This window comes from Malaclemys terrapin, chromosome 12, assembly GCF_027887155.1.
Source record: "Malaclemys terrapin pileata isolate rMalTer1 chromosome 12, rMalTer1.hap1, whole genome shotgun sequence".
Taxonomy (NCBI): domain Eukaryota; kingdom Metazoa; phylum Chordata; order Testudines; family Emydidae; genus Malaclemys; species Malaclemys terrapin.
Window position 1 is genome coordinate 33,973,522 of NC_071516.1, and position 24,702 is coordinate 33,998,223.

A 24,702-nucleotide genomic window follows, 5' to 3' on the forward strand; every position below is an offset into this window, starting at 1 on the left:
AAACATCTGCGTGGGTATTTTGTCTAATTTTACTTTTCCTGGGAAGGGTCTCAAAAAGGTGTGAACTACGCATTAGCTTAACATACAGAGTTTTAGCCTGTAGGTAGGTCTCTTGCATTACAGCTAAACTTACTTTTAATATAAAATCTATAAATCTAATACATCAAATACTCATTTTATAAGAAAGATATATTTATACAGACAAGCAGATTAATCCTTAGGGCTACACGCCCCCCTTTGACGGGGTGGTTTGCACAAAGAAACCCCGTCATGTAGATTGGATTTTGTATTCTTGGGGCCCTTTTTAACACCACTTTTATACCTGGGCATATTTTGGTAGGTATTTGGGATAGGCATTATGTATATATATTCGTCACTCTGTGATGTTTGTATATGCCTCTGTCTAGGTGTCTGCCTAGGCATTTGTTTAGGTTTAGGCTTAGGTTTGTTGAATTTATACTGTAAGTAACCTAAAATAAGGAAATTAATTTTAATTGCAATTTCTTGGACAATTACCCATTTTTTTAATTCAAAATTTTCTTTGGGAGTTGTTGTAGGTTTATTACCTTCGTTCATTAACTGGGTAATAACTTGTTGAGCTTGGTTCATATTATTAGTAATTTGGATAAGGTGAGTTTTTTTACGAGCCATTAATGATTTTAGCTGTAAGTTTAGTGGGGAAATATAGGCCAGAAAAGTGGGTGTGCTTTGGACAATTAAATCCTGATAAGCGGGGTTGGACTGAATAATGGTAATGTTCTCAAAAGTGGGAATAGGGGAAATAGCTTGATTTCCTATTACCGTGGGCTGCTTTGGGGTAAAACAGAAATTTGGCTCTGTGACAGGACACTCCAAGGGACCATATTGGTACCTTTTTTGGTTGGTAACCACACAAAATTGGTTACTTCCTGCATAGGTCACCCTCTCCATTGGTGTTTTCCACGTGGTCAGCCTCACCAGGCATGACGATGATGAATTCTGTAATTTCTTTCCCTGTAGTTCACACAAAACAGTGTCTGTTTTAAACACATTACACCTACAGATATACTGAGGCCCTTTCTTAGAACAACAGGCCATCTGTGGCACTTTCCAGGTCTGAGTTGGAGTGTGATAGACTACCAGGGGAGGTGCATTAATGCGTTCCCTGTAGATGTCATTTTCGAGGTGACCTATAGAATGGATAGTAGCCAATTGCCTGTACACATCCTTGTCTGGGTTAAACATCGATAACAAGACCGTGAATGAGACATACAAAGATTGTGCCATTACACAATTTTTTGAAAGAGAACAACTGTCTCAGTTGGGGTGAGGTGTCACAGATCCTATCTTTCTTATAGCACCCACTGACAAATGCTGGCATGAATCCAAACAAGTGGATTTTTCCTTTTTTAGCTTTTGAAAACATTTAGGGCAGTACCAATTTAACAGTTGCTCATCCTTAATTAAGTCAGGAACTTCTTCTAGTCTTAAGGATCGTAATGCATCAACAATAGTACTTACAACATATTCCCCATATGCAGAGCATATAATTTTTTTTCCAAATGTTGATCCCTTTGCTGATTTTGTTTTAATTAATTAACTGATTAATTTTTTGTTGAGTTTCATTAAACAATTGGGTTATATTATGCATATTATAGACAGTAAATTGTTTTTTCTGTGCCAATTTTTTTATTTGTTTTAACATTGGATTGACCACTTGGTTGGCTTCCTCTTTTAACACATAATTTATATGCTTGCGGATTTTTCAAATATCCGCCTGGTTTCAAATTGACATTTCTGTACCAAATAGTGCTGTTAGGGATCCTAAACCTCCAAGGAGATTTAAGCTATGCTTTCTCTTAGGAGTTTTTGACTTAGGGATTTTTTTATTCTTTAACAGAACAATATTTTGCACTTGTTGCTGATAGGCTACAATTTTATCCACAAGTTGTACTGAGAAAATGGAAGCCGCATTAGTATGCTGACAGTAGCTACATTTTCCTAAGTACCAATTGGACAAATTCAGCACTACAGGAATATGCATAAATTGAACTTGATTAATCAGTTTCCCTATTAAGGGTGTTGTGGTAAGACCACTAGCGGGTCCTGGGCTTAACACTGGACAATTTACATTATTTGATATTGAATGATCATAATCATAGTTAATAACTGGCTTCTCAACCTTAAGTTCAAATGTTATATTTTGTACATATCTTTTGCTTTTTGTTTTGGTTTGAAAGGTAGCTATAATGAGTACCTCATATTGCCCTTGATCCTCATATTCAAGCTTATATAAGGTTAAACTTTCCCCTGTGATCAAATTAGTACAGCTAGCTTTGTTTTTTCAAGTTTTATAAGATATACCATGTTTTAGGGACGTTGAATTTGTTGTGGATGTCTTGCACCCTTCTCCCTTTGAATTTTTATTTAAGGCCCACATTTTTTTTCAACCACTAGAGGGCAATGAAGTTACTCCCATCAATTGATATTTAAAAGTAACATTCTCCCCTCTAATTCCCTTAACCTGTTGAATCGGGTTGTTGATAATTTCCGGGTTGAGTGAAATAGTCCGTTCCTTCTTTGTTGGTATGTTTTGTTGCTTGTGCTCAGGCAATTGAGCACGATTGGGTTGTCTGGTTTCCTGGGGTTGCAATAGTTTAATCCCAGACTTAGAATTTTGGCTCAGTCCGACCCTTATAGCAACAATAAGGGTGTAATAAGTCAGAAATATTAATGTTAATTTTATGGTTGCAATCTGCTGGGCTCCAGTTGTTGCAATTTTGTCTGATGCTGTTCACTTAAGTCCTGGGGAGGAAGTTGCTCCTGCGACCTGGACGATCAATACAGCTTTAACTGGTTAGCATGGTAAATTTTATTTTTATTATACTTTTCTTCTGTTACTTTAATCTTATATACTGCTGAACTGAGTTTATTAATGATTTGGAAAGGTTCGATCCATCGGTTACACAACCCGCGTTCTGGTGGCTTATATGATAACAACATTACTTGGTCTCCTACCTCCCAAGTATTCTCTCTTTGGTTTTTGTCAAAGTAAGCTTTTGCCTTACGTTTGGATTTTTCCAATTTGGCAGCTACCTGCAAATGGATTTGATTTAGATGTTTTTGCAGATTTTGCAGGTAGGTATCCATTTTTATTTTCTCTAATTGAGTGCCACTAGTGTGCCAAATTAAATGTTTTGGTAATCGCATTGTTTGGCCTGTCATCACTTTAAAAGGTGTTTTATCAGTAGATGCAGCTGGAGTTGCCCTCAATGCCATTAAAATTAAAGGCATGAGAGTGTCCCAGTTACGTCCATTGGCAGCAAGCAGTTTCCTCAACATCACTTTTATAGCCCGATTGGTTCATTCCAGCATCCCAGACGACTGTGGTCTGTATGGGATGTGCAGTCTTTGCGGGACTCCCATTAATTTAAGACAGTCCCTAAAGAACTGTCCCATAAAATGTGATCCCTGGTCTGATTCTACCTTTGCAGGGATTCCCCAGCGAGAGAAGACTTGTTCTACTAGGACTCTGGCAGTGGCTTTTGCAGTATTGGCTTTAAGAGGAAATGCCTCTACCCATTTTGAGAAAGGATCATAATCACCAATGAATATTGGTTACCTCTTTGAGTCCTTGGCAAAGGACCTACAAAGTCAATCTGCAAAGCCATCCAAGGACCTTCTTACACCTGGGATTTTAGTGGCGCATTTTTTTTGGATGGAGTAGGATTAGCTTGGCCACATGCCAGACAATTTTCACAATATTGTTGCACATCCATCCTAAGAAGTGGCCACCACCCTACAGATGCAAGATGTTGGACAGTTTTGTCCACTCCCTGATGTCCTCCTGTAGGAGTGTCATGGACCATGTACATCATTTCCCTCCGTAGGTGAGCTGGAACTACCCACACAGGGAAAGGACCTCCTGTATACATGAGAACTCCATCTACTATTTGTAACTGCTGCTTATGTCTTTTGTACAAAGGGTCTATTGTTAATGACCCTTCTTTTCCCGTTTTGGAAAGCTCCAGGATTACTCTCACTATCTCCTTATCCAATTTTTGCACATCTTTTAAATCTGGTATATCGGGTTGTACCAATTTAGTTGCAGCTATAGGACATTTAGGACTAGGAGTAGTAACTGAATACTCCTGATCTTTTCCTTCCCAAAATTTCCCTGATCGGGCTCCTTCTCGGGCCAATTTATCAGCTTTCTCATTTTTTATAGCATAAGGGTTTAATTTCCAGTGAGCTTTCACTTTTTTTACTTTAATCGGCTGTCCTGGAATAGTAATTATTACTGCTAACCAATGGATATATTTTATCAATGGTGCATACCCAATAGGTGTGCCATCAGAAGATGTAAACCCATTTGTTTCCCAGCATGGTAGAAACTCTGTGAGAGAATTGCATACCCACACAGAGTCTGAAAACAGACAGATATTTTGGCATGTGGTGGTGATGGAGAACTGCACACAGTACTCCAGCACACAAGCCACTGCAACTAATTTAGCATATTGGGCCGAATGTGGAGTGCATATTGAATATGCCTTCTCCCAAGGCTCTCCTTTTCCCTCGGGAGGAACTGCATAGATTCCGAACCCGGTACAGGGTTTGCCTTGATGGTAATAACTAGAACCATCAACAAAGAAATGATACCCATTAATGGAATCTGTCTCCTGGATTAAAGGTTGGAAGAACTTTTGTTTTTTCTTCCCCCTTAGATCCAATTGATTAAAATTGGGACACATGTGTGGCTCTCCTTGATACAATAGAGCAGTTGGTAACAAGGATGGTGTCCTAATAGGTTTGACTGCGATATTTTCCCCTTGCAGTAGTAATGCCCAGTGGGCTAGGTGAGTATTTCAGACTTGCCCATCTTTTACCCTATTGGACAGTAAAAACTGAAGGGGAGTGTGCGATGAGTGTAATATGATTGGGCTGAGGCCAATTAGAAAAGAAAAGTGTTGTATGGCCCAACTGGTTGCCAATAGATACTTTTCACAATTGTTATATTTAAGCTCAATTGATGACATTAATCGTGAGGCATAGACCACTGGTCTGATTTTCCCATGCCTTTCTTGTGAGGCCACAGCCACTAATGCATTAACACTCACCACTACCTCCAGATGATAGGGTATTTCAGGATTTGGAGTGATCAACACCGGAGCCTTGACAATGGCCTGTTTTAGCTGGGATACTGCTTCCGTGTAGGGTGACCAGATCGCAAGAGTGAAATATCAGGACACATTGGGCGAGCGGGGTGGGGGGAGGGGAGAGGACGACAATGACAGACACAGGTGCACAGAGCCATGAGAGGGGGCCCTCGGAAGCTGCGAGAGGGGGCCCTAGGAAGCTGCGAGAGGGGTTGTACGGCCCCTGCTGCAGCCCGCACCACAAGCCACAGGGCAAGGACACCTATTGAATTCAATGAGAATTTTGCATGTGAATTGATGTACCTAGTTCTGAGATTATAAAGCCAGAAGGGATCCGGTGATCACCTGGTCTCACCACCTGTATAGCACAGACATAGAACTTTCCCAAAATAATTCCTAGAGGATAGCTTTTAGAAAAAGCTTTTAGAAAAACACCATGACCCTTAGTATATTGTTAATCGTTAATTACTCTTACCATTGAAAAGGTATGCCTTCTATCCAGTCTGAATTTGTCTAGCTGCAACTTCCAACCGTTGGCTCATGCTCTACCTTTCTCTGCTAGACTGAAGTGCCCATTATTAACTATTTGTTCCCCATGTAGATACTTACAGTCTATAACCAAGTCACTTCTTAACCTTCTTTTTGTTAAGCTAAATAGATTGAGGTCCTTGAGTCGATCACTATAAGGCATGTTTTATAATCCTTTAATCAGTCTTGTGACTCTTCTCTGAACACTCTCCAATTTATCAATATCCTTCTTAAATTGTGCACACCAGAACTGGACACAGGATTCCAGCAGTGGTTGCGCCAGTGCCAAATACAGAGATAAAATAACCTCTCTACTCCTGCTTGAGATTCCCCTATTTAGGCATCTGGTCACCCTATTTCTGTATGCATTTCCCCAGGTTTTTTTGTAAAAATCAAAACTGAACTGCCCCAGAAATTCTGGCATGTGGAATCATCGTGAAACTTGCATGGCTCCAACCCTGCCGATGAACCTTTAGATCCACTGCACAGACTCCTGCCACTTGAGCTAATGGAGTAAGTGATGGCAGAGGCAGTAGGTTGTCATCCTATATGTGATAGATCAGCTCTATAGGGGGATGAGACACTTTTTTTGCCACTGGGTTTCACAGATATCTGCTGACAGAAGAGGAACTGTGAAACTCAGGAATCCTGGGTCTATCCCAGGCTCCTGAATGGAGTGGTCTCTAGTAGTCAAAGACCCTTCTTCCCCGTCCCCTCCAGTCTATGTCTATCCTATTGCTGTCTAACCCGCCCCAGCTCCTCATCTGATTTCAACTGCCCCCCCTACTGCTCAGGATTCCTTGTCCCAGTTTCCTGGTCCTGTCTCACTCTCCTCTCTCCCCGCCCCCATCCCTCAGATGGGATGTTCGTTCCAGACTGGCAAAATTATAAGGCTTCCCAACATTTCAACACTTCCCATTCTAAATTTTCGGTTGCTTAACTATAGGCTAGCTCTGCCTACAACAAAGCATATTCAGAACCTCTGATTAAGGGGATTATAAGTGTAACAACCTCCATCATAGCTAGTCACCAAAGATTGAACCCGAGCCATTGTTGTACTTAAAATACTGCACAGGATCTTTTCAGGGGGAATAAGACAAAACGCCACATTTATTAGTAATACATGTATTCATTAACACTGTATTATATGCACATAATATATTACACTTACACTCACACACACACACAAACACACTCCGTCTTGTTGTTACCAATTAGTTGCTCCCCTTAACTTCACTGGCCAGGTGAGTTAGATGGGGGAGGGGGTGGAGCCGGGCTTCTGCCGATCCGGATCGATGCTCCCATGTTGACAAGACGAGACCCGGGGTCCTCTGCAAGACACCTCACTTTTATAGCAGCTTTCCTCTTATGCAAATCTATACCAGATTCAAACTCTGTGTCTGTGTCTATTGGTCCTTTGTGCTGCTTTCTTTTGAGTGTTGTCCCAATGCTGCAAAGAGGGTGTTTCCAAAAGAAGGTGCTTGCTTCTAACCCCGGAGGCCGTCGGTATGTCTGCTTGTCTTTAATGAGCCCACTTGACACCTTTTATTGTCCTTGGGTCTGGCTCCCAGCCCCTCTCCAACAGTTGAGGCTGTCTGGAGGTGCTGCCTTTCATGCCTTGCTCATCCACACCTCATTCATCCAACAGGGCAATTGATTAAGAGTGGGGGGGGAGAGCTCTTGTTCTACTGCTAGCAAACAGAAATTTTTCTTCTATCTTATTCTATCCTTAGGGGCTATAATATTATACCAAGGGCAATGCAAAGTTTCTAAATGAGGCTTTGATACAAAGTCCCATGAAAACAGAGGTCACACGTGGGTAGATCCACCACAAGGTTATATGAAGAGGCACAATGTAAAGTCATATGAAAATTATCAGAGATTGATCTACACCATCCAGACTTAAAAGCATGAGCTTCTACTACTTGAGTTCAAGATATAACTCCCTTAGTTGGTAGCTATACAGTTATCCTCTAAAAATCCACCAGAGGAGGGCACAAAACACATGTTGGACAGTGAATTACAAAAGTGCCAAATATTATTATTAGACCTGCAATACTTTTCACAATGAACATCAGCAGGGGATAAACTGGGAGTTTAAGAATATTTGGAAAACAATTTTAGAATAACATTCAGTGCTGTGGTTTAAAAGAAAAAAAAAACCTGTTAAAACTCATAACTTAGCAGTATTCAGTGTTTGAAAAAAAACAACTTTTAGGAGCTATGGGATACAAGTTAAGAATGTTGAAACAGGAAGATGTTATGCTTAGTTACCACTTGGGCAAGGCGGCGTGCTATGTAATATTTGCAAGATTTCACCGTAATGTTTTACAATACATAGCAGTGCAATGCTGATTCCATTGATATTGTTGAGCAATTCATGCTGATTTTATTTCAGCCCACATCTTAATAGTTTTGAATACTATAGATCACAATTTTCAGCTCAGTTGGTCTGAACATGCAGAGCTTTAAAATTGCTATGCTCTAAACTATATATTAACTACAATTTTATAAACCTGCATGTCAGAGAACTGTGTGCCACTACTACTAGACAGTGGCACAAGGCAATTCAGTGTGAATCACAGCAATGTAGGACTGGAAGGGACATCAACAGGTCATCTAGTCAAACCCCTGCACTGAGGCAGGACTGAGTAATAACAACTAGACCATCCTTGACAGGTGTTTGTCTAACCTCTTAAAAAAACTCCAATGACTGCTATTCCATAACCTCTCTAGGTAATTTGTCCAGTGCTTAACCACCTTTACAGTTAGGAAGTTTTTCCTAATGTCTAACCTAAATCTCCCTTGCTACAATTTAAGCCCATTGCTTCTTTTTCCTGCATGTCCTGAGTGGGACGGGGGTGAGTCCAGGCAGTGGGATTGGGGGGAGGGAGGTCAAGGAAGTCGGTGGGTGTGTGGAGATGGACCGGGGGAAGCAGGGTGGAGGAACTGAGGGGGACAGGGCTGGGACTGGGAAAGTCAGGGGGGGCTGAGGGGGATGGGACAGGACTGGGATGGGGGGAGTAGGGTAGGGGCTGAGGGGAGCATGAATGGGACAGGGTAGAGAGCTGTGTAGAGTGGGGCGGGGCAGGGGAGACAATGGGGCTGGGCTGGGGAGGGTCGGGGGGTTGGGGAGAGGGACAGGGTCTGGAGGGGATGAGACAGAGGGGAGCAGGACTGGAATGGGGGAAGTTGAGGGGGTGGGACAGCAGGGGGAGTGATGGGGGTGGGCTGACGGGAGAGGCTGAAGAAGAGATTTGGGGTAGGGCAGGGACTGAGGGCAGTGGGTTCGGGGTGGGAGGTACAGGGGGAACTGTGGGGGAGGCTGAGGGAACAGGGTCAGGGTGGGGGCTGAGGGCAGTGGGTTGGGTCTTCACTGGCACCTCTCAGCATTGCTGTGCCGGGCGGCAGACCTGCGCCAGCGCTACCTTGGCAATGGAAGAGTCCTCAGTGGAAATGCAGACTTCATGACACAGACCCTCCTTGTCACTTCAAACCTGATGCTGCTCTGGTCAATCGCTAGGCTCTTGTCGTTTTCAAACCCATGCAGGGTATCTGGCTCTTTTTCAGTTCTCAGGTTAAGAAAAGCCTCTTCATTTTGTGAGGGCTTCAGCATTCACTTTCCTACTAGACAAACTGTCTGCCTGACACATTGCTCCCAGGGCATTCATCTTTATTCATTATCGGCAGGTCCATCAGATTAACAAGCAACACAGGGGGAGGCAACACAATGGTGTCAAGGATTTTTAATTTTTCAAACCACTTTGGCCTCAACAGGGATAACAGCAAATCTGGACAGAGCAGATGGGTGTCAGGATGGGTTTGGGTATTTATTTATTTATTTTTTTAAGTGAAAATGTTTGGGTCTGAGCAAAGGCTGCAAGCTTCCCTTTGTAAACCTCTGCTGATCTTTTGCCCCAGGGACTAACGACAGCCTGGAATCTGGGACAGATTTCCACATCCATGCAGGGTGAGATGATGGGGGGGGGGGAGAGGGGAGGGGAGGGACTGTGGGGGAGACTGTTGGAACAGGGGCAGGGACTGAGGGCAGTGGATTGAGGGTGGGGGCAAAGGGGGGACACTGCGGGGGAGGCTGAGGGAACAGGGTCAGGGTGGGGGCTGAGGGCAGTGGGTCGGGTGAGATGATTGGGCGGAGAGGAGGGACTGTGGGGGAGGCAGAGGGAACAGGGTCAGGGCGGGGGCTGGGGGCAGTGGATTGAGGTTGGGGGGCACAGGGAGGCCTGTGGGGGAGGCTGAGGGAACAGGGTCAGGGGGGCTGAGGGCAGTGGATTGAGGTTGGGGGGCACAGGGGGGACTGCGGGGAAGGCTGAGGGAACAGGGTCAGGGTGGGGGCTGAGGGCAGTGGGGCTGAGGGGAGCCCCCCCAGAGGGACCTGCCAGGGGACCAGGTGAGCCCAGCAGTGCTTACCTGGAGCAGCTCCCAGGAAGCATCCAGCAGGCAGGTCCTTCCCAGTCCCTCTGGCCCCTTCCTAGGGTCGGGTCGAGGGGAGGGGCACAGGGGCGGGGGGGGGGGGGGGGCCTCTCTGCCCGGCGACTGCTACCGGAGTCTACAAGCCCCGCCCTGCTGCAGCACGCAGGGGAGTGAGACCTCCCTGCCTCTCTGTGTGCCGGGGGAGGGGCAGGGCTGCGCTCTGCAGGCTCCTGCCGGCTAGGCCGGGGGCCCGTGGGCTGGCGCCCCCTGCCAAATACTGGGGGAATACTGAGGCAGACAGATCAGTGGTGCAGTCCGGGGAAGGCAAGGGGACTGAGATAAGGTATCTTTGAACTGTTCAAGTTCTGACTGATTGCGGCCTTTTTGGCGGCGATTAATACCTTGCTTTGTCAACTCCCCTGCCACGACTAGTGTAGGTCATCGGATCCAATGCTACTGCTAATATCTTATTGGTACCATACGTTATAACTTTAACCTTTACAAAACCCCTTAAACACGTGTATCACTTTAAACAATATTACTTTAATCACAAACTTTATTTAAAATTAAATTTCTAAGTCAAAACCACAATAAACAACCGGAAATACTGGGACGACAGCCAAACCGCAGTCACAGGAAATTTAAGCCGGTGGCTACTCTTACCAGAGACAAGCATTTATAAATCTCTGAAATTTTAACCATTTACTTAGCGCCTCAGGTGAGATTTTCCTAATGGTCTAAGGATGCCTGGAATCCCTAAAAATTCCTGTCACACACTCCTCGAATCTCCTGCCTGGCTCGCCAGCTTGTAGCCTGATTTGGGATGTGTTAGTTGTGTTGATTTAATTTATCTACTAAATTTAATTAATCAATCAATTAATACTTTTATTAATTTTAATATTTTAATAATTATTATTATTGTGAATATTAATTAGTATGGGTTTCGGCTCACCAATTTGTTTAATCAGAAGATAGAGTTCGTCCTGAATTAGACTTTACAGAGTTTATAAAAGGAAATTTGGGGTTGTGATGGGAAGTTTACACAGAGATTTAAAATTAATGAAGATAGTAAGTAAATGGCAAAACAGTTAGAATTATAATAATAATTAATGGAGATATCCCATCTCCTAGAACTGGAAGGGACCTTGAAAGGTCATCGAGTCCAGCCCCCTGCCTTCACTAGCAGGACCAAGTACTTATTTTGCCCCAGATCATCCAAGTGGCTCCCTCAAGGATTGAACTCACAACCCTGGGTTTAGCAGGCCAATGCTCAAACCACTGAGCTATCCCTCTCCTCAGAGTTACACTTGTATTACAGTTTTTTAAGAGAATATAAGACTATAAACTGCAAAAATTGATTAATACTTACACCCTGTTTTGATAATAATCTGGTGTTGGCAACACCTTAGGCGTCTTTTACACCTTTAGTAAAGGAAGCTACAGCAGGGTTATTTGTTTTTTAACTTAACTTTATGTGTTATTAGCTAAATAAAATATAAATGAGATTTTAACTTACAGTCTTGAAAAGAATGAAGAACGACCTATTAATAGTTAATAGCCGTATAGAAGATGAGTAGTATTGATACGTAGTTGAAAGTGGAGGCAATGAAGAGTAGACAGGAGCAGATAAGGTGGATAGGTTGCCTCTTTAATGGCAAGCTGCCTGCCTTTTTATAAGGTATTTAATCGGAAATTCTCCCTCTTATGCCCATATTTCATTCTTCCCCCACAGAAATGTTAGGGTACTTACCCCATAGGCTAGCATGTATGTGCGTATGGATGACAGGTATGTACGCACTTGTGGTAAATACGTTAAAATGTGGGCAAAACCCCTCATTTTCCACCCCATTTTACTATTGGTTTAGGTAAAGGTCTCTAAACATCTGCGTGGGTGTTTTGTCTAATTTTACTTCTCCTGGGAAGGGTCTCAAAAAGGTGTGAACTACGCATTAGCTTAACATACAGAGTTTTAGCCTGTAGGTAGGTCTCTTGCATTACAGCTAAACTTACTTTTAATATAAAATCTATAAATCTAATAAATCAAATACTCATTTTATAAGAAAGATATATTTATACAGACAAGCAGATTAATCCTTAGGGCTACACCGGCTCTAGGCTTATGCCGCCTGAAGCAAAAAAAAAAAAAAAAAAAAAATGGCCGGAATACCGCCCCTGAAAATATGCCGCCCCAAGCACGTGCTTGGTTTGCTGGTGTCTAGAGACCGTCCTGCAGAGGACACCGCCCGCTATTACTGTGTGAGACACAGTGAAATGAAACTGTTACCCGAAATTGGGCCAGCTAGTAAGCTTAGGGAGGACTAATGACCCACCAGAGTTTGGCAGAAAGCAGCACGTTTATTATACTGATAGCTAAGCTGAAAAGAAGGTGGGGGGGGTCGCACTCACACTCGCATACTCACGCTCCCAGGACAGGCATGGCACTGGAGATGTTAGGATCCTTGAAGGTAAGTGTCCCACAGCACAGTGATGGACAGTGTGATGAAGGTAAGTCTTCCCGAGGCACGATGGAATGCAATGCAGCGAACCATTGACCAGGCGGTCCAGGCAAAGGGCCTTCACGGGAGGTACAAGCTTGTGAGTGCACTGCTAGGATATGGCCCCTTCCCCTTCTAAGGACCTGCTCCTCATGGCCTGCGACTAGAGATGACTTGGCTGCATCTGGTTGGTCACACTCCACCTCGGGCAGTGTCCATGCAGTGTCCATGCATTGGGTGTGTGATCGCTGCCTAATTAGAGTCCCAGACATCTTGTCTATTTGGAGCTCTTCTGATCTTGCAGCTGTTCAACCAGCCCATTCACCCCACAAGCATCCCAGGGGGGAGGGGGAGTGGGAAAGCCACTTCACAGGCATTCAGAGAGGGAGAGGAGTCAAGAAGGGGAGGAGGGGGGAAGTATAACAGACCTTTTGAATATACAGGTTATACATAGCACAGTTATACACAGCATACAGATCACTGCTGCTCCTACAACAAAACCAATTTGTGATCATGCAAAAACCCAGGCTGTGGAATCGCCCTTCTCCCGGCAGCTGCACAGGGGCAGCAGTGACACACACACCGCTTCCTGCTCAGACAGGAGACCTGGCAACTGGTGAATGTAACACAAACCTCCGGCAGTTTTAACCCTTCCGTTACCTGGCAATGTCTGCATCCTGCCCAGAGCCCTGCTGGGCCTGTGGTGCAGAGATCCCTCACTTCATCTGTGAACTCCAATCCGGAGTGAGTCCTGTTCTGAGTCGCTTTCCCCTCGGAGACCTGGCACGTTGGCTCTCCTGGGGCCCATCTCTGTGTCAGACTCACAGGACAGTGTCTGTCAGTGTAAAGGGGACAAGCGCATTGGGGTTTGCATCAGACCCAAAGGATGGAGCGAATTGTTCCTGGGGGCAAATCCTCCACTAGTGTAAAGTCACCGTAACTGCTTTCACTAGACTCGAGTTACTCCGGATTTACACCAGGGAGGCTCTGGCCCGTTCAGCAAACTGGGATGTTTATCGCATTAATGCAGCGGAAGGTGATTAGTTCATTATAACCCATGTGGGGCCTGCCTGATCTAGGTTTTTTGCTGCCCCAAGCAAAAAATCCCCCCCACACACTTTTTTTGGCTTCTCCTCATGTTTGCACAGCCCCTGATTTGCGTTGTTTTCCAGGCTGCTCAGCAATGACTGATGATGGCTCTTGAACCTCATTCCAAGGGCATCTCTTAGATTCAAAAGAAAGATGGGGCTTGGATTCGTTACTTGGTTTATTGGGGGCAACTTGTCTTATTAAAGAAGAATCTCTTTTGCAATGAGGTGCTGCAGAAATACAGAGACGGAGCGAGAGAGGAGATTGCCTCTTCCGGAAAAATGTCCTTACGCCCTGACCCTCTGACCATTCCTTGTTTCTTTAGTCATGTCTTCTTTTGACACTGCTCTGTCAGATCAGGCGCCTTTGGCTAGGGCAGCCTGCTGCAGCCATACAGAGCGATTGGGGGAATTGGGCTCCAGCTGTGATGGTGGGGCAGAAATGGGCCTGGCTACATCAGCCTGACCCTCTGTGTACGCTGCCTATTTTTACGGACAGGTCCCCCTAGGTTTCCCTAGGAGCGCCCGGTCTGGAATCTCTCTCTTGATCCAGACACACGAGTGTGAAATATCCTGAACTCTGTGTTAGCCTTGCCAAGGTCCAGTCCACGTTTGCTTAGAGGACAGGGTGGATGCACGTGGGACCTAGCTGTCACGCTGAACTTCACTCTGGAGGTACATAAAGCAGCTGTTTGATCTCTCCCCTCAGGTGCCTGACTGCGTTCTGCCATTATAAACCATTGCGGTTACAAGGTATCCCAGTGAAGGGACCCTGCATTGGCTGACACGTCTGTGCTAGCCCCTATGTGCTCTCCTCTTTCCAGATGTGCTGGCCCCTTGCACACCCCCGAAATTCAGGATTGAGGGCTTCTGAGTTTGATGCAAACTGGTTAGCTTGGAAACGGTACCGATTTCCGTTTAAACCCTACATGGATTCGAGTCCAGAGAGACAAACCTGATTGGAAACAGTGAGGTCTGCGCTCGGAGAGGTTCTTGATTTCAGCTCCATTGGGATTTTGAGAGTGGCCCTGCAAACCCTTCCTAGCCTGAGTAATCCTTACCCCACAAATTGTTCCACCGGAGCCAGTGGGGTCAGTCCCATTAGTAAGGATGGCAAGATCTTAAAGAGAATGAGACCCTGTAGAAGTTTGTCTGGTCCAGCTCCGGGCTCTGTTCCCAGCACCTGAGCTCCTTCTAGCTTTCCATGCGCCCAGCTTCTCTTTTCTAGCGGGCAATTGTACAGTAAACTCGTGAACCTCGAGTAAGCACATGGGCCAGTGCTCTTTTCCTTGCAACACCCAAAAGCCTCAACTCCTGGAAGAGAACGGCCAGAATGCCGCCCTTGGAAATGTGCCGCCCCAAGCACGTGCTTGTTTTGCCGGTGCCTAGAGCTGGTTCTGGAAGGGAGCCCAAAAAGTTATTGAGTCTAGCCCCTGCCTTCACTAGCAGGACCAAGTACTAATTTTGCCCCGATCCCTAAGTGGCCCCCCTCAAGGATTGAACTCACAACCCTGGGTTTAGCAGACCCATGCTCAAACCACTGAGCTATCCCTTCCTCAAGCTGGATACTGCTGGAGCTGTTTCACTCTGGATCATAACTCACTAGTCAGGGGACGGGTTCCTGCTCTCCCGCCCCCGGGGAGCTCTGAGGCACCAGGCTCCAGTGTCACTCGCTCGCTCTCTGGCCCAATGGCTCCTCTTAGCCACTCCCCATGGCAGCTTCCGGGGGACACCTGCAGCACATTCCCCCACTGCTTTCCCCTGGGCCTTTCTGGGTCCCCACTCTGGATTTGCCAGCTCAGACGCCCTCCTCCCAGGCAGGTAGTAACCACAGACTCCACTCCATAGCCCCAAACATGCCTCCCTTGGCCCCAGGAATGACTGCAGAACACGTCCCTGCAGCCTGTCTGCTTGCAGCTCCTGGGCTTTCCGCGGGCCCCTGCTGTTCCTGGCCAGCTGAGCTGTGAGAGCGGGGAGTTGCCCCAAGTGTGACCAACGGTGCCTGTGTTTGCAGAGAGCCTGAGCCCATTGCTTCAAGAGGCAGGTCATGAGTCCCAAAGGGATGGTGAGTCTTACTGGGGGTAGGAAGAGGGTAGGGAAGAGAGCATGTGCCAATGAGTCTGAAATGAAATGTGTCAGAAATAGCAACAAATAAATAAATAAAAAATACAAATCCGTTTAATCCCCCAGGCCTTTGTATCTGACAAATGACAGCCGATGGGTGATGAGGCCAGGGTGGCCTGGGGATTGACACTGTGATTTTTAGTGTCATCAAACAGATTTCTGGGGGGAAACCTGCTGCCCACCCAGGGCTGGGCTTCAGGGTCCCCTGGGGTGCACTTGACAGAGGTCATGCGTGTCTAGCAGGTCGGACCCTCCTTGGGAAAGGCAGCGTGGCTGGGATGGACAGTGGGCCTGCCAGTGAAATGGCCCCCAGAGGGCAGCAAAGGGTCAGGAAGGAGCGAGGGGCAGTTTGGAGACACCCCCAGCCCCAATTCTCTGTGTGTGTGTGTGTGTGTGTGTGTGTGTGTGTGTGTAGTTTGCAGACATGCCCTAGCACAGTGGTTCTCAACCAGGGGTGCATCTATCACTGGGGATACACAGAGATCTTCCAGGAGGTACCTCAACTCATCTAGAGATTTGCCTAATTTTACAACAGGTGACATAAAAAGCACCAGTGAAGTCGGTACAAATGAACATTTCATACAGCCAATGCCTTGTTTATACTGATCTATACACTGTACACGTTACGTTTGCATTTTTATGTCTGAGTTTGCAAGCAAGTGTTTTTTAAGTGAGGTGAAATTTGGGGGTAAGGCAGACACACCAGACTCCTGAAAGGGGGTACAGTGGTCTGGAAAGGCTGAGCGCCACTGCATCGGTGGCGGCTGTGTGGAGCGAAGGGTTTGCAGACGGTCCCTGGCTCCCAGTGGGTGGGTGGAACTTTGCAGACGGCCCCTGGTTTACAGTAGCTGAGGGTGGGGAGTTTGCAGCCTCTCCCTGGCGGAGGGGCGGTGCTAGTTTCCCTTCCAGCTGATTCGGGGTTTCGCCGCACAGGGAACAAGGGGGAAGGTACAGTGGCTGCGGATCTGGCCCCCCAGAGATCCAGGGGCTCCTTCCATCCTCTTTGGGTCCTGCCCCCCTGTGTCCGGGGTCCCCCTCGCACCCACCCCCGGTCTGGGCCCATCCCCCTGATTCAGGGCTTCATCCCTGCAGAGTCTCCCCTCCCTGGATGTTAATTCTCGAGGTGGCCCAGCGGCGGCGGGGGTGACACGGGGCCCCCGAGAGCGTATGGAGCAATGTTACATGCATGTGTGGAATGAATTTTGTTATGTGCAGCAATATGGAGGTGATATGTGGTGGGGGTGGGGCCCAGGGGTTCGTAGTGTGGGAGGGGGCTCAGGGCTGGGGCAGAGGGTTGGGGTGCGGGCTCTGGCTGGGGGTGCAGGCTCTGGAGAGGAACTCCAAATCCCCCTAGAAGCCCCTCTCCCCTGGGAATGGGGGCAGCCCCCAGAGAACCTGCTCCACTGACCCCCACCCCAGAGACTCCCAGCCCCATGAGACCCCCCCCAGCTCCTCTCCCAGACATTTCCCTGGGCTGGGGTGTGTGTGTGACAGACAGGGACCCCTGACCTTCTCCCCTGTCTCTGTGACCCCCAATCCCTACCTGTCACCTCTTCCCCAGCCCCCGGAAACACTAACCTGCCCAGCTGCTGTGGGCACCTTTCTGGGAGCTCCTTCCTGACCCCCCGCATGTCGCCTCTGGCTGCAGGGTGCCCCCTAGAGCTGAGCACAGCACCTAGTGCTGTCCCCCAGCTCTACACAGAGGTGCCCCCCCAGCTCCTGCCTGCCACGCCCTGCTCACACCCCCAGGGACACTGGTTTCTTTTTGACCCAGTCCTATTCTGAGCCCCACCCAAAGCCCCCATCACCTGCCCCCCAGCCCTTCTCCAAGCACCCCTCTTGGCCCCCTGTCAGCTGCCCCCAGCCCCTCTCTGAACTTCTCTGGGAAGTTCAGGAACAGCCTCCTCAAGCAAGCCGAGGAGCAGAGAATCCTTCCCAGGGGCTGGCTGGGGGGGTCTTGCCCCCATGCTCGGGGCTCACTGACCCCCAAATGTGGGGTGGGGAACAGATTTCCCCCAGCATTCAGATTGGCAGAGATTCTGGGGGGTTCATCCCCCTCGGCAGCCGGGGCACTTGCTGGTTTGGAGGCCAGGGGAGGAGGGGGTAGATCGGTATGATTCCTCGCCCACCTGGCTGTGGGAGACCCGGGTCGATCCCCCTCCGCCTGCGAGGGAGACAGGATTTGAACCTGGGCTCCCCCTGCAGGACAGCGTGCTGACCGCACTGCGAGTGTCGCCCCTGGAGCTGCAGTGAGGAGCGGGTAAGGGGAGCTGCTGGACCAGAGAGCGAGTGAGGGACTCTGGAGCCTGCAGAGCTCCCCGGAGGGCAAAGAGCAGGATCCCCGGCTAGTGAGTTATTGATCCAGAGAAGAACAGCTGCGGCTGGAGCCTCCCCCGGAGCTCTGGGTTCGGGTGCTGCAGGCCGGTGAGAAACCCACGCTCCTGGCCTCTCTCCCCATCCGGCAGGGTGGGGAACTGAACTGGGGCAACTGCTCAAAGCCCTGGGGTAAAAGCCACAAGGAGCCAGCTGGAGCTCAGAGCAAGCCACTGGATCCGGCCTTGTGACAGCTGCTTGGAGCCTCCCCTGGGGCCGAGAGCCTGGGCACCCGCCGGAGGTGCAGGGCCTGGGGTCATGGGCAGGGCTGTAGGGACCCAGGCAGCGAAGTCAGGTGCAGCAGGAGCTCGCAGGGCTCAGCAGCAGCTGAACAGGGTTGGGAAACACCGTGGAAGCCCAAACGTTGGACGACAGAGCCAGAAGTGGGAGTTGGGCACCTCTGTCTGAATTGTAAGATCCTTTGCCGGCTGTGGGCAGAGTTAAGGGCATTTGGGGGCCATGCTCTGCATTTCCTGGTTGAATGGGTTTGTATTTCTTTTCAGGGTCACGGAGACAGGGAGACTCTGGGGTCTGCAACACGTGCTGTGGGGATCCCGGCACCGCCCCTCACCTTGAACTTCACCTTCACGGAGCTTTCTGCCTGGCGACCTACAAAGAGCCTGGATTCCGTCTGCCCCCAACCAGCTCCTAGGCTCGGAGGTGGGGGTTTGGCCCACCCCTAGGCCTGGGCTGGGCGCCAACTCCCCTGGGTTTATCGCTGTTACACATCAGGATAACAACCCGCGTCTCTCTAGACTGTCCGGGGGAGCTGGGCACCCGGCTGCCATCTGGGCCTGGAAAATCTCCCCCCGTCTTTTCTCTCTAGAATTCTTCCTGCCAATTTCAATGCCCTGGGCTGGCAGCAGCAGGGCCTGGCCCCGCAGCCGCTGGGGCTCAGCACAAGACATTCGGCTGCCGGAGCCCACACGACTGTCGGCGTCAGCTCACAGACGGGAGCAGCCTTGGGGGGGCTGTGTGAGAAGGGGAGAGAGCGTTTGCTGCTTCCCTGTCCCATTACAACGCCGCTGGGTCCTCGCTCCAGGGAGAGTCGGGGGTTCCCGAGCTGCTGGGGGGCTGGACGCCCGGTTCCCAGGTATCTGAATGGGAATCATGTGTCCCAACAGCGGCCAAGCAAGGACTGATTTTCCGGGCTTGGCAGCTCCTTCTCCTGGTGGAGCAGAGACCAGTGAGGGGGTATCAGGGGTCCGCACAGACCCAGAGCTAAAACGTCCTGCTAAACACTGCCCTGGGGCAATGCCCCATGTCTGCCCCCTGCACCCCACGTGGTCCCCGCCCTCCGGGGCTCCTCCCGGCCCCCGCCAGCTGCCCTGGCGTCTGGGTCCAGCTGCTCTGCCCCACCAGAAAGCCGGAGCTGGGAGTGCTAATCCACCCGCTCAGGGCAGGCAGTCCCTGACGCTGCTGGGAACCCAGTGCCCTGGACAACTGAGGGAAGCGCGGTGCCCCGGGACCCCAGCCAAAGCCAGGCAGACAAACCCGGGGAACTGCTTTATTCCAGCGAGGGGCTGGCAGAGACAGTCTCCACCCGCAGCACCAAGGGCCTGTCTGCACAATGACCTTCCTCCGCTGTAAGTTACAGGGTCAATTTAAACTGTTTTCGTAAAACTTATGCAAACCAACTGGCTGCTCTTAATTTAGGATCCATGGGGCGGTGTGGGGGGGGAGGGTCTCAGCAGGGCTGGAAGCCCGGGATAGCTTGTGGGGGAAGTATGGGGATCGGGGGGGCTCAGCTGGGTTGGAGGCCCGGGGTAGCTTGTTGGGGAAGTATGGGGATTGGCAGGGCTCAGCCGGGTTGGAGGCCCAGGGTAGCTTGCTTGGGGGGTGGGGGAGGTACAGGATCCGTGGGGGGCTCAGAGCCCGAAGACAGCAGGGCCAACGCTGCAGCCCAGCAGGGTGTTGGCGGCTTCCAGGCATTCGCTCAGCCGGGGCCCTGCAACGAGAAGAGGGTCGGAGGATACATTAGCCTGAGGAACAAAGGGCAGAGAGCTCACAGCCCGGGGGACTGACGTCGGGGGACTGGGGGGAATGGGACGGGGAGCAGGGGGCTGGGAGCCTGTCTGTCCTGGGACTGGAGGCCTCTAGGGGGCTGGCTGGGGGGCCAGAGGCTGTTAGGATGCCGGGGGGGCAGGGGGCCCTGGGACCCATGGGGTACAGGATCTCAGGGCTGTGGTTGGCTGGACTGTGGGGTCCCATGGAGTAGGGTTGGTGCTGTGGGCTTGGGGGATCTCGGGGGGTGGGGGCTGTGCGACAGAGGGTCTCGGGGGGGGGGGGGGGGGCTGGGCTATGGGGCAGGGACTCTCCGGTAGAGGACCTGGGCCCTGCCCCCGACCCCCAACTCCCGTCTCACCTGCTTGGCCCCGCACCCAGCCTACAGCTTTGGCCTCCAGCAGCTCCCACTCATCGCGCTGCCCCGCGGCCCGGCCGTGCAGCCAGACCACAGCCAGCACTGTGGCCCAGACACCGGGGGCCACGCCCTGTGCGGGGGAGAGAGAGACAGCCTGAGACAGCGCCCAGCCCCTGTTCCCCAGGGTGCTGCCCCCATCTCCCTACCCCCTAATGCTGCCAATCCCCCCGCCCCGGGGAGCCCCCTGCTCCCCTCCCAGCGTTGCCCCCATCCCCCCCCCGCCCTAAGGACCCCTGTGGCCCCCCAGTGCTGCCCCCATTCCCCTGCTCTGGGGACCCCCCAATCCAGCGCTCCTTCCCCAGACTCAGAGGGTTCCTAGCCCCCCACACACTAGCACCGTGGACTCCCTACCCAGATGCCCGGTGGGATGCCCAGGGGTAGGGAGACAGCCTCAGAGAGGACCAAGACTGGGCCTCCCCATGTCCCCCCCAGCCCTGGGACCCCTCAATCCAATGCTCCGATCCCCTTTAAGGGGGTGCCTAGTTTCCCGCTGTGGGCCTGTCTCCCCCACTGGGCTCCAGATTCAGGGGTAATTTGATCCAGTGGCTCTTAGACCCTGACCCCTCAGTTTGGGTCACGCCCAGTCTCATCTAGGAGCAGAGAATAGGCCCAACTCATGGCACCTGCCTCCCCTGTCTCTCCCCTATCCTCTGCACCCTGCACTCACCTTACTGGGCATCCTCCCCCTGGCATCCGTCTCGCTCACCCCCAGCGCAGCGGCCAGCCGGGGGTCCAGGTCCCACGAGCCATCAGCATTCTGCAGAGACACCAGCCTCAGCAGGGGAGACTCCTCTGGTGCCCACTCTAGGGAGAGACATGGTGAGATGGCTCTTGCACGGGGTTATGGGTACAGAACAGCAACATGGCCTGTCCAGGCTAGGGGACAACCAACAACCTTAACTCTGCCCCTCCATGGGCATCCTTTATCTGCTCCTCTGCACCCATGAATGTCTCAGTCACAGTCAATAATCTCACAACCCCAGGGTGTTTCTGAAATACAATCTGACCCCAGGACCATCCTGTACTAAAACCTGCGATACTGACCTATGTCCGTGGAGACACAGATGCGTCTAAGGGTATAGGGGAGACGGGATGTTACACAGTCTGTAAGATATTATAACCATGCCTGGGCCAGGGTTATGAGACAGAGTTAAGGTTACCTGGGCTACAGCAAGTTTGTATTTCCAGACGCTTCAAATTCAGGTTTTAAGGGGAACCTTAACTTTAAAATTTCTGCCTTTTGTGGGCTTCTTCGTTTAGAAACCAGACCGGGCCAACCACGCTCTGTGCCCCTGAACTCACCTGTACAAACATCCAAGGCTGGGCGCAGCTTCACAAGGTATTTTTGTCTGGGAATTTAGCTGTGTGCCCATTTCAGAGAAAACTGCTCAGCGACATTTCTGTTACTAAAAAGCGACTGATTACCCCCTCTGCTGCCCAGTTGCCCCCCCCCCCCCACTTAGCTCATTGATACAAACTCACACCCCAAATTCCAGCTTCACAAAATTTATTGCTTGGGAGTATCCTTATTTTTTTTCATTTTGTTGCAAGATCATTTGTGTCACGGCACTTAAAAACCCCAGCTGCGGATTCCCCCTCCCCCAGCGTCACAGCAGTGTTTTGCCCAGGAAGTTCCTTCACTTTCTATGTAACTGTTAAACACTTGCCCAGCTCCGGGACCATCAGGGTACATCTGTATCTGACCCGATGAAGCGTCATCCTGGTGTTTGCCGCCCGTCCGAGTCCTGACTGCCAGCCCCTGCCCCCCTCACTTTTCTGGGGCACGGTCTCCGGCGGGGCACCATGTCTGCAGGACTTCCTGACCATGTGTTGGGGGCTCCCCCGGCTGAGCTTTGGGATGGCGAGGGAGCCAGGAGGAGCGATGCCGGGGGAGGAGATAGCTGGTACTGGCCACGGGGAGCTCTGGGGGTGAGTGCTCCGGGGGAGGGCGGTGGTTCTCACCTGGCACATCCGAGCTGTCGTCAAAGTCGCAGGCCATGGCGCAGTCCACGGACACACCGGAGAACCCTTGGGTCCAGGCCATGGGCAGAGAGGCGGAACAGGACATGGCCATGGGGGCGCTGGAATTCGCGGTGACAAAACAGCACATCTTCCGCATGTGGGATGCGGCCCCGAAGCCTGGGGGGGGAGACGGACGGACAGAGAGGGACGGACAGACATGCAGACAGTGACAAGCTAAGAGAGGGAAGGGAAATCTCCCCCTCCCCCTCACGGCACCCAGAGCCAATGCACCATTGGGACCCCTCCCCATACCCCCCCAGCTGGGACCCCCTACACCCAGCCCCATCCTCCTCTCCCCCCAGCTCCCTCAGAGTCAGGATTTCCCCCCAAGCTGGAAGCCCTTTCATCTAGCCCCTCCCCTACAGCTTTCCCCCAGCTTGGACCCCTCATCCAGCCCCAGGGGGTGTGGGTGCTGCATCCCATAGATGAGGGCAGGATGCTGGGGGGATGGGCGAGAGGCCCCCGCTAGACAGGCCTGCTCATGACAACGATGTGCCCGCCCCTCTGGTCCCTGCCTGTGGGGGTCGGCTGGGTCTGACTGTCTGATTCTCTGCCCCCATCTGTTTGGGTCTCTGATTCTGGGTCCATCTGTCTGTCCGTACATTTCACAGGCCCCACTCTCCTGGCTGGGATGGGCCAGGCACCGTGGGCTGCTCCTCATCCCACCCGGCCAGCACCCACCGCTCTCCCCTTGCCCTGGGGACGGGGGCACTGGGGTTGCCCAGGAGGGGCAGGGAGGGGGCAGCTCAGCCCCACGGGAGCTGGGGCAGGGAGAAGAGCAAAGGGACGTTAGCCCATAACCATGATGCCCCCTCTCCAATGCTTCTGGTTCCCTCCTCTCACACTGGGATCCTCCCGTTCTGGGATCCTTCCTATAATTCTCTCCCCCTTCCCTCGCCCCAGTGCCAGGTTCCCCCGACAGTGCTAGGTTGGGTCCCCCTCCCGAGTCCCCCGCAGGGGTTACCTCTCAGCGGGATGTCCCGTCTCACCAGCGGCCCTTGCACTGGCTGCCTCCGCTCCGTGTCCACCCCCACGTAGGCCGTGAGGGAGCAGACGACCCCCGAGCTCAGGCTGGTCTCCAGCGCCCGGCGCCGGTCCCCCTCCGACCCGGTGTCCCTGGCCCCCTCCAGCTCCAGGAGCAGTGACTTGGCTGCCAGCCGGTGAACGGGGAGCCTGTGCCGGGGACAGAGAGTCACGGGGTGAGCCCCGGACGCTTGGGTTCCTGCCACTGTGGGGAGGGGAGTAGGGGCTAGTGGGATAGTGTATTGGGGGGCGGGGGGAGCCAGGACTCCTGGGTTCTATCTCTGGCTATAGGAGGGGAGTGGGGTCTAGTGGACACAGCAGGGAGGCTGGGAGCCAGGACTCCTGCTTCCTTCTGTGATTTGGGGCAGGTCCCATCGCATCTCTGTCCTGTTGGGGGTGGGGATGTGGGGGGCAGGACCCAGCGGCTTGGGGAGGATGGGGACCAGAGGAGCGTTGCTGTCACCTGTCTCCATCCTGTGGCTGCAGGGGGAACTGCAGGGTCTCCTTGTAGGTCTGGTCCTGGATGCGGTACTGCAGGGTGACGCCCCCCATGGCAGTGTCTGGGGGCTGCGGGCAGAGAAAGGGGGTCAGAGGTGGAGTGTGAGGGGGGAGAAGATGCCCAGGGACCCCCTCAGACCCAGGTTACAGAACAAAGGGGGTAAATACGCCCAATTCACAGCAGTTAGGGGTCTGCCTAGTCAGCCCAACGGCCATCAGTAGGGTCAGGAGTTAACGACCCCCTTTGAGATCAATGGGGCTGGGGTGGCACATAGACCTCCAGCCCAGTGGTCACTGGTAGGGGACAGAGTTATCGATCCCCATGGAGGTCTCATCTACACTACATGCTGCAGTATAACTACGTCGCTCAGAGGTGTGAAAAATCCACACCCCTGAGCGACGTAGTTACACAGACCTTAGCCCCCCTGTGTAGACAGGGCCGTGCCGGCGGGAGAACTTCTCCCGTTGGCTTAGAGCGTCTTTACCAGACATACTACAGTGGCGCAGCTGCGCCGAAGTAAATTTATAGCATAGACCTGCCCTGAGATCAATGCAGCCAGGCT

The 24,702-nt window shown here is 51.2% G+C and overlaps 1 protein-coding gene, 1 long non-coding RNA gene and 1 pseudogene across 3 annotated transcripts in view; 1 reads left to right on the forward strand and 2 right to left on the reverse strand.

Annotated features, from left to right (window-relative positions):
• The window catches only part of LOC128847091 (von Willebrand factor A domain-containing protein 5A-like), a 39,279-nt pseudogene extending 31,325 nt beyond the window's left edge, over positions 1-7,954 (reverse strand).
• Positions 7,955-15,853: 7,899 nt separating this feature from the next.
• LOC128847092 (uncharacterized) lies at positions 15,854-19,801 on the forward strand. Of its 2 annotated transcripts, XR_008446844.1 has the most exons (3): positions 15,854-16,749; positions 18,007-18,225; positions 18,678-19,801. It is a non-coding gene; the product is annotated as an uncharacterized LOC128847092 (long non-coding RNA). The 2 variants fall into 2 exon arrangements; XR_008446843.1 differs by lacking the exon at positions 15,854-16,749 and having other exon boundaries at positions 17,723-18,225.
• Positions 19,668-24,702, reverse strand: part of LOC128847088 (von Willebrand factor A domain-containing protein 5A-like) — a 29,332-nt gene continuing 24,297 nt past the window's right edge. The window contains exons 13-18 of the mRNA XM_054046424.1: positions 24,105-24,208; positions 23,583-23,791; positions 22,559-22,735; positions 21,264-21,400; positions 20,540-20,666; positions 19,668-20,122 (exon numbers count right to left, since the gene is read on the reverse strand). Of these exons, the coding sequence (XP_053902399.1) occupies positions 20,043-20,122; positions 20,540-20,666; positions 21,264-21,400; positions 22,559-22,735; positions 23,583-23,791; positions 24,105-24,208 (834 nt within the window). The 3' untranslated portion in view covers positions 19,668-20,042. The remainder of the gene's footprint in view (positions 20,123-20,539; positions 20,667-21,263; positions 21,401-22,558; positions 22,736-23,582; positions 23,792-24,104; positions 24,209-24,702) is intronic.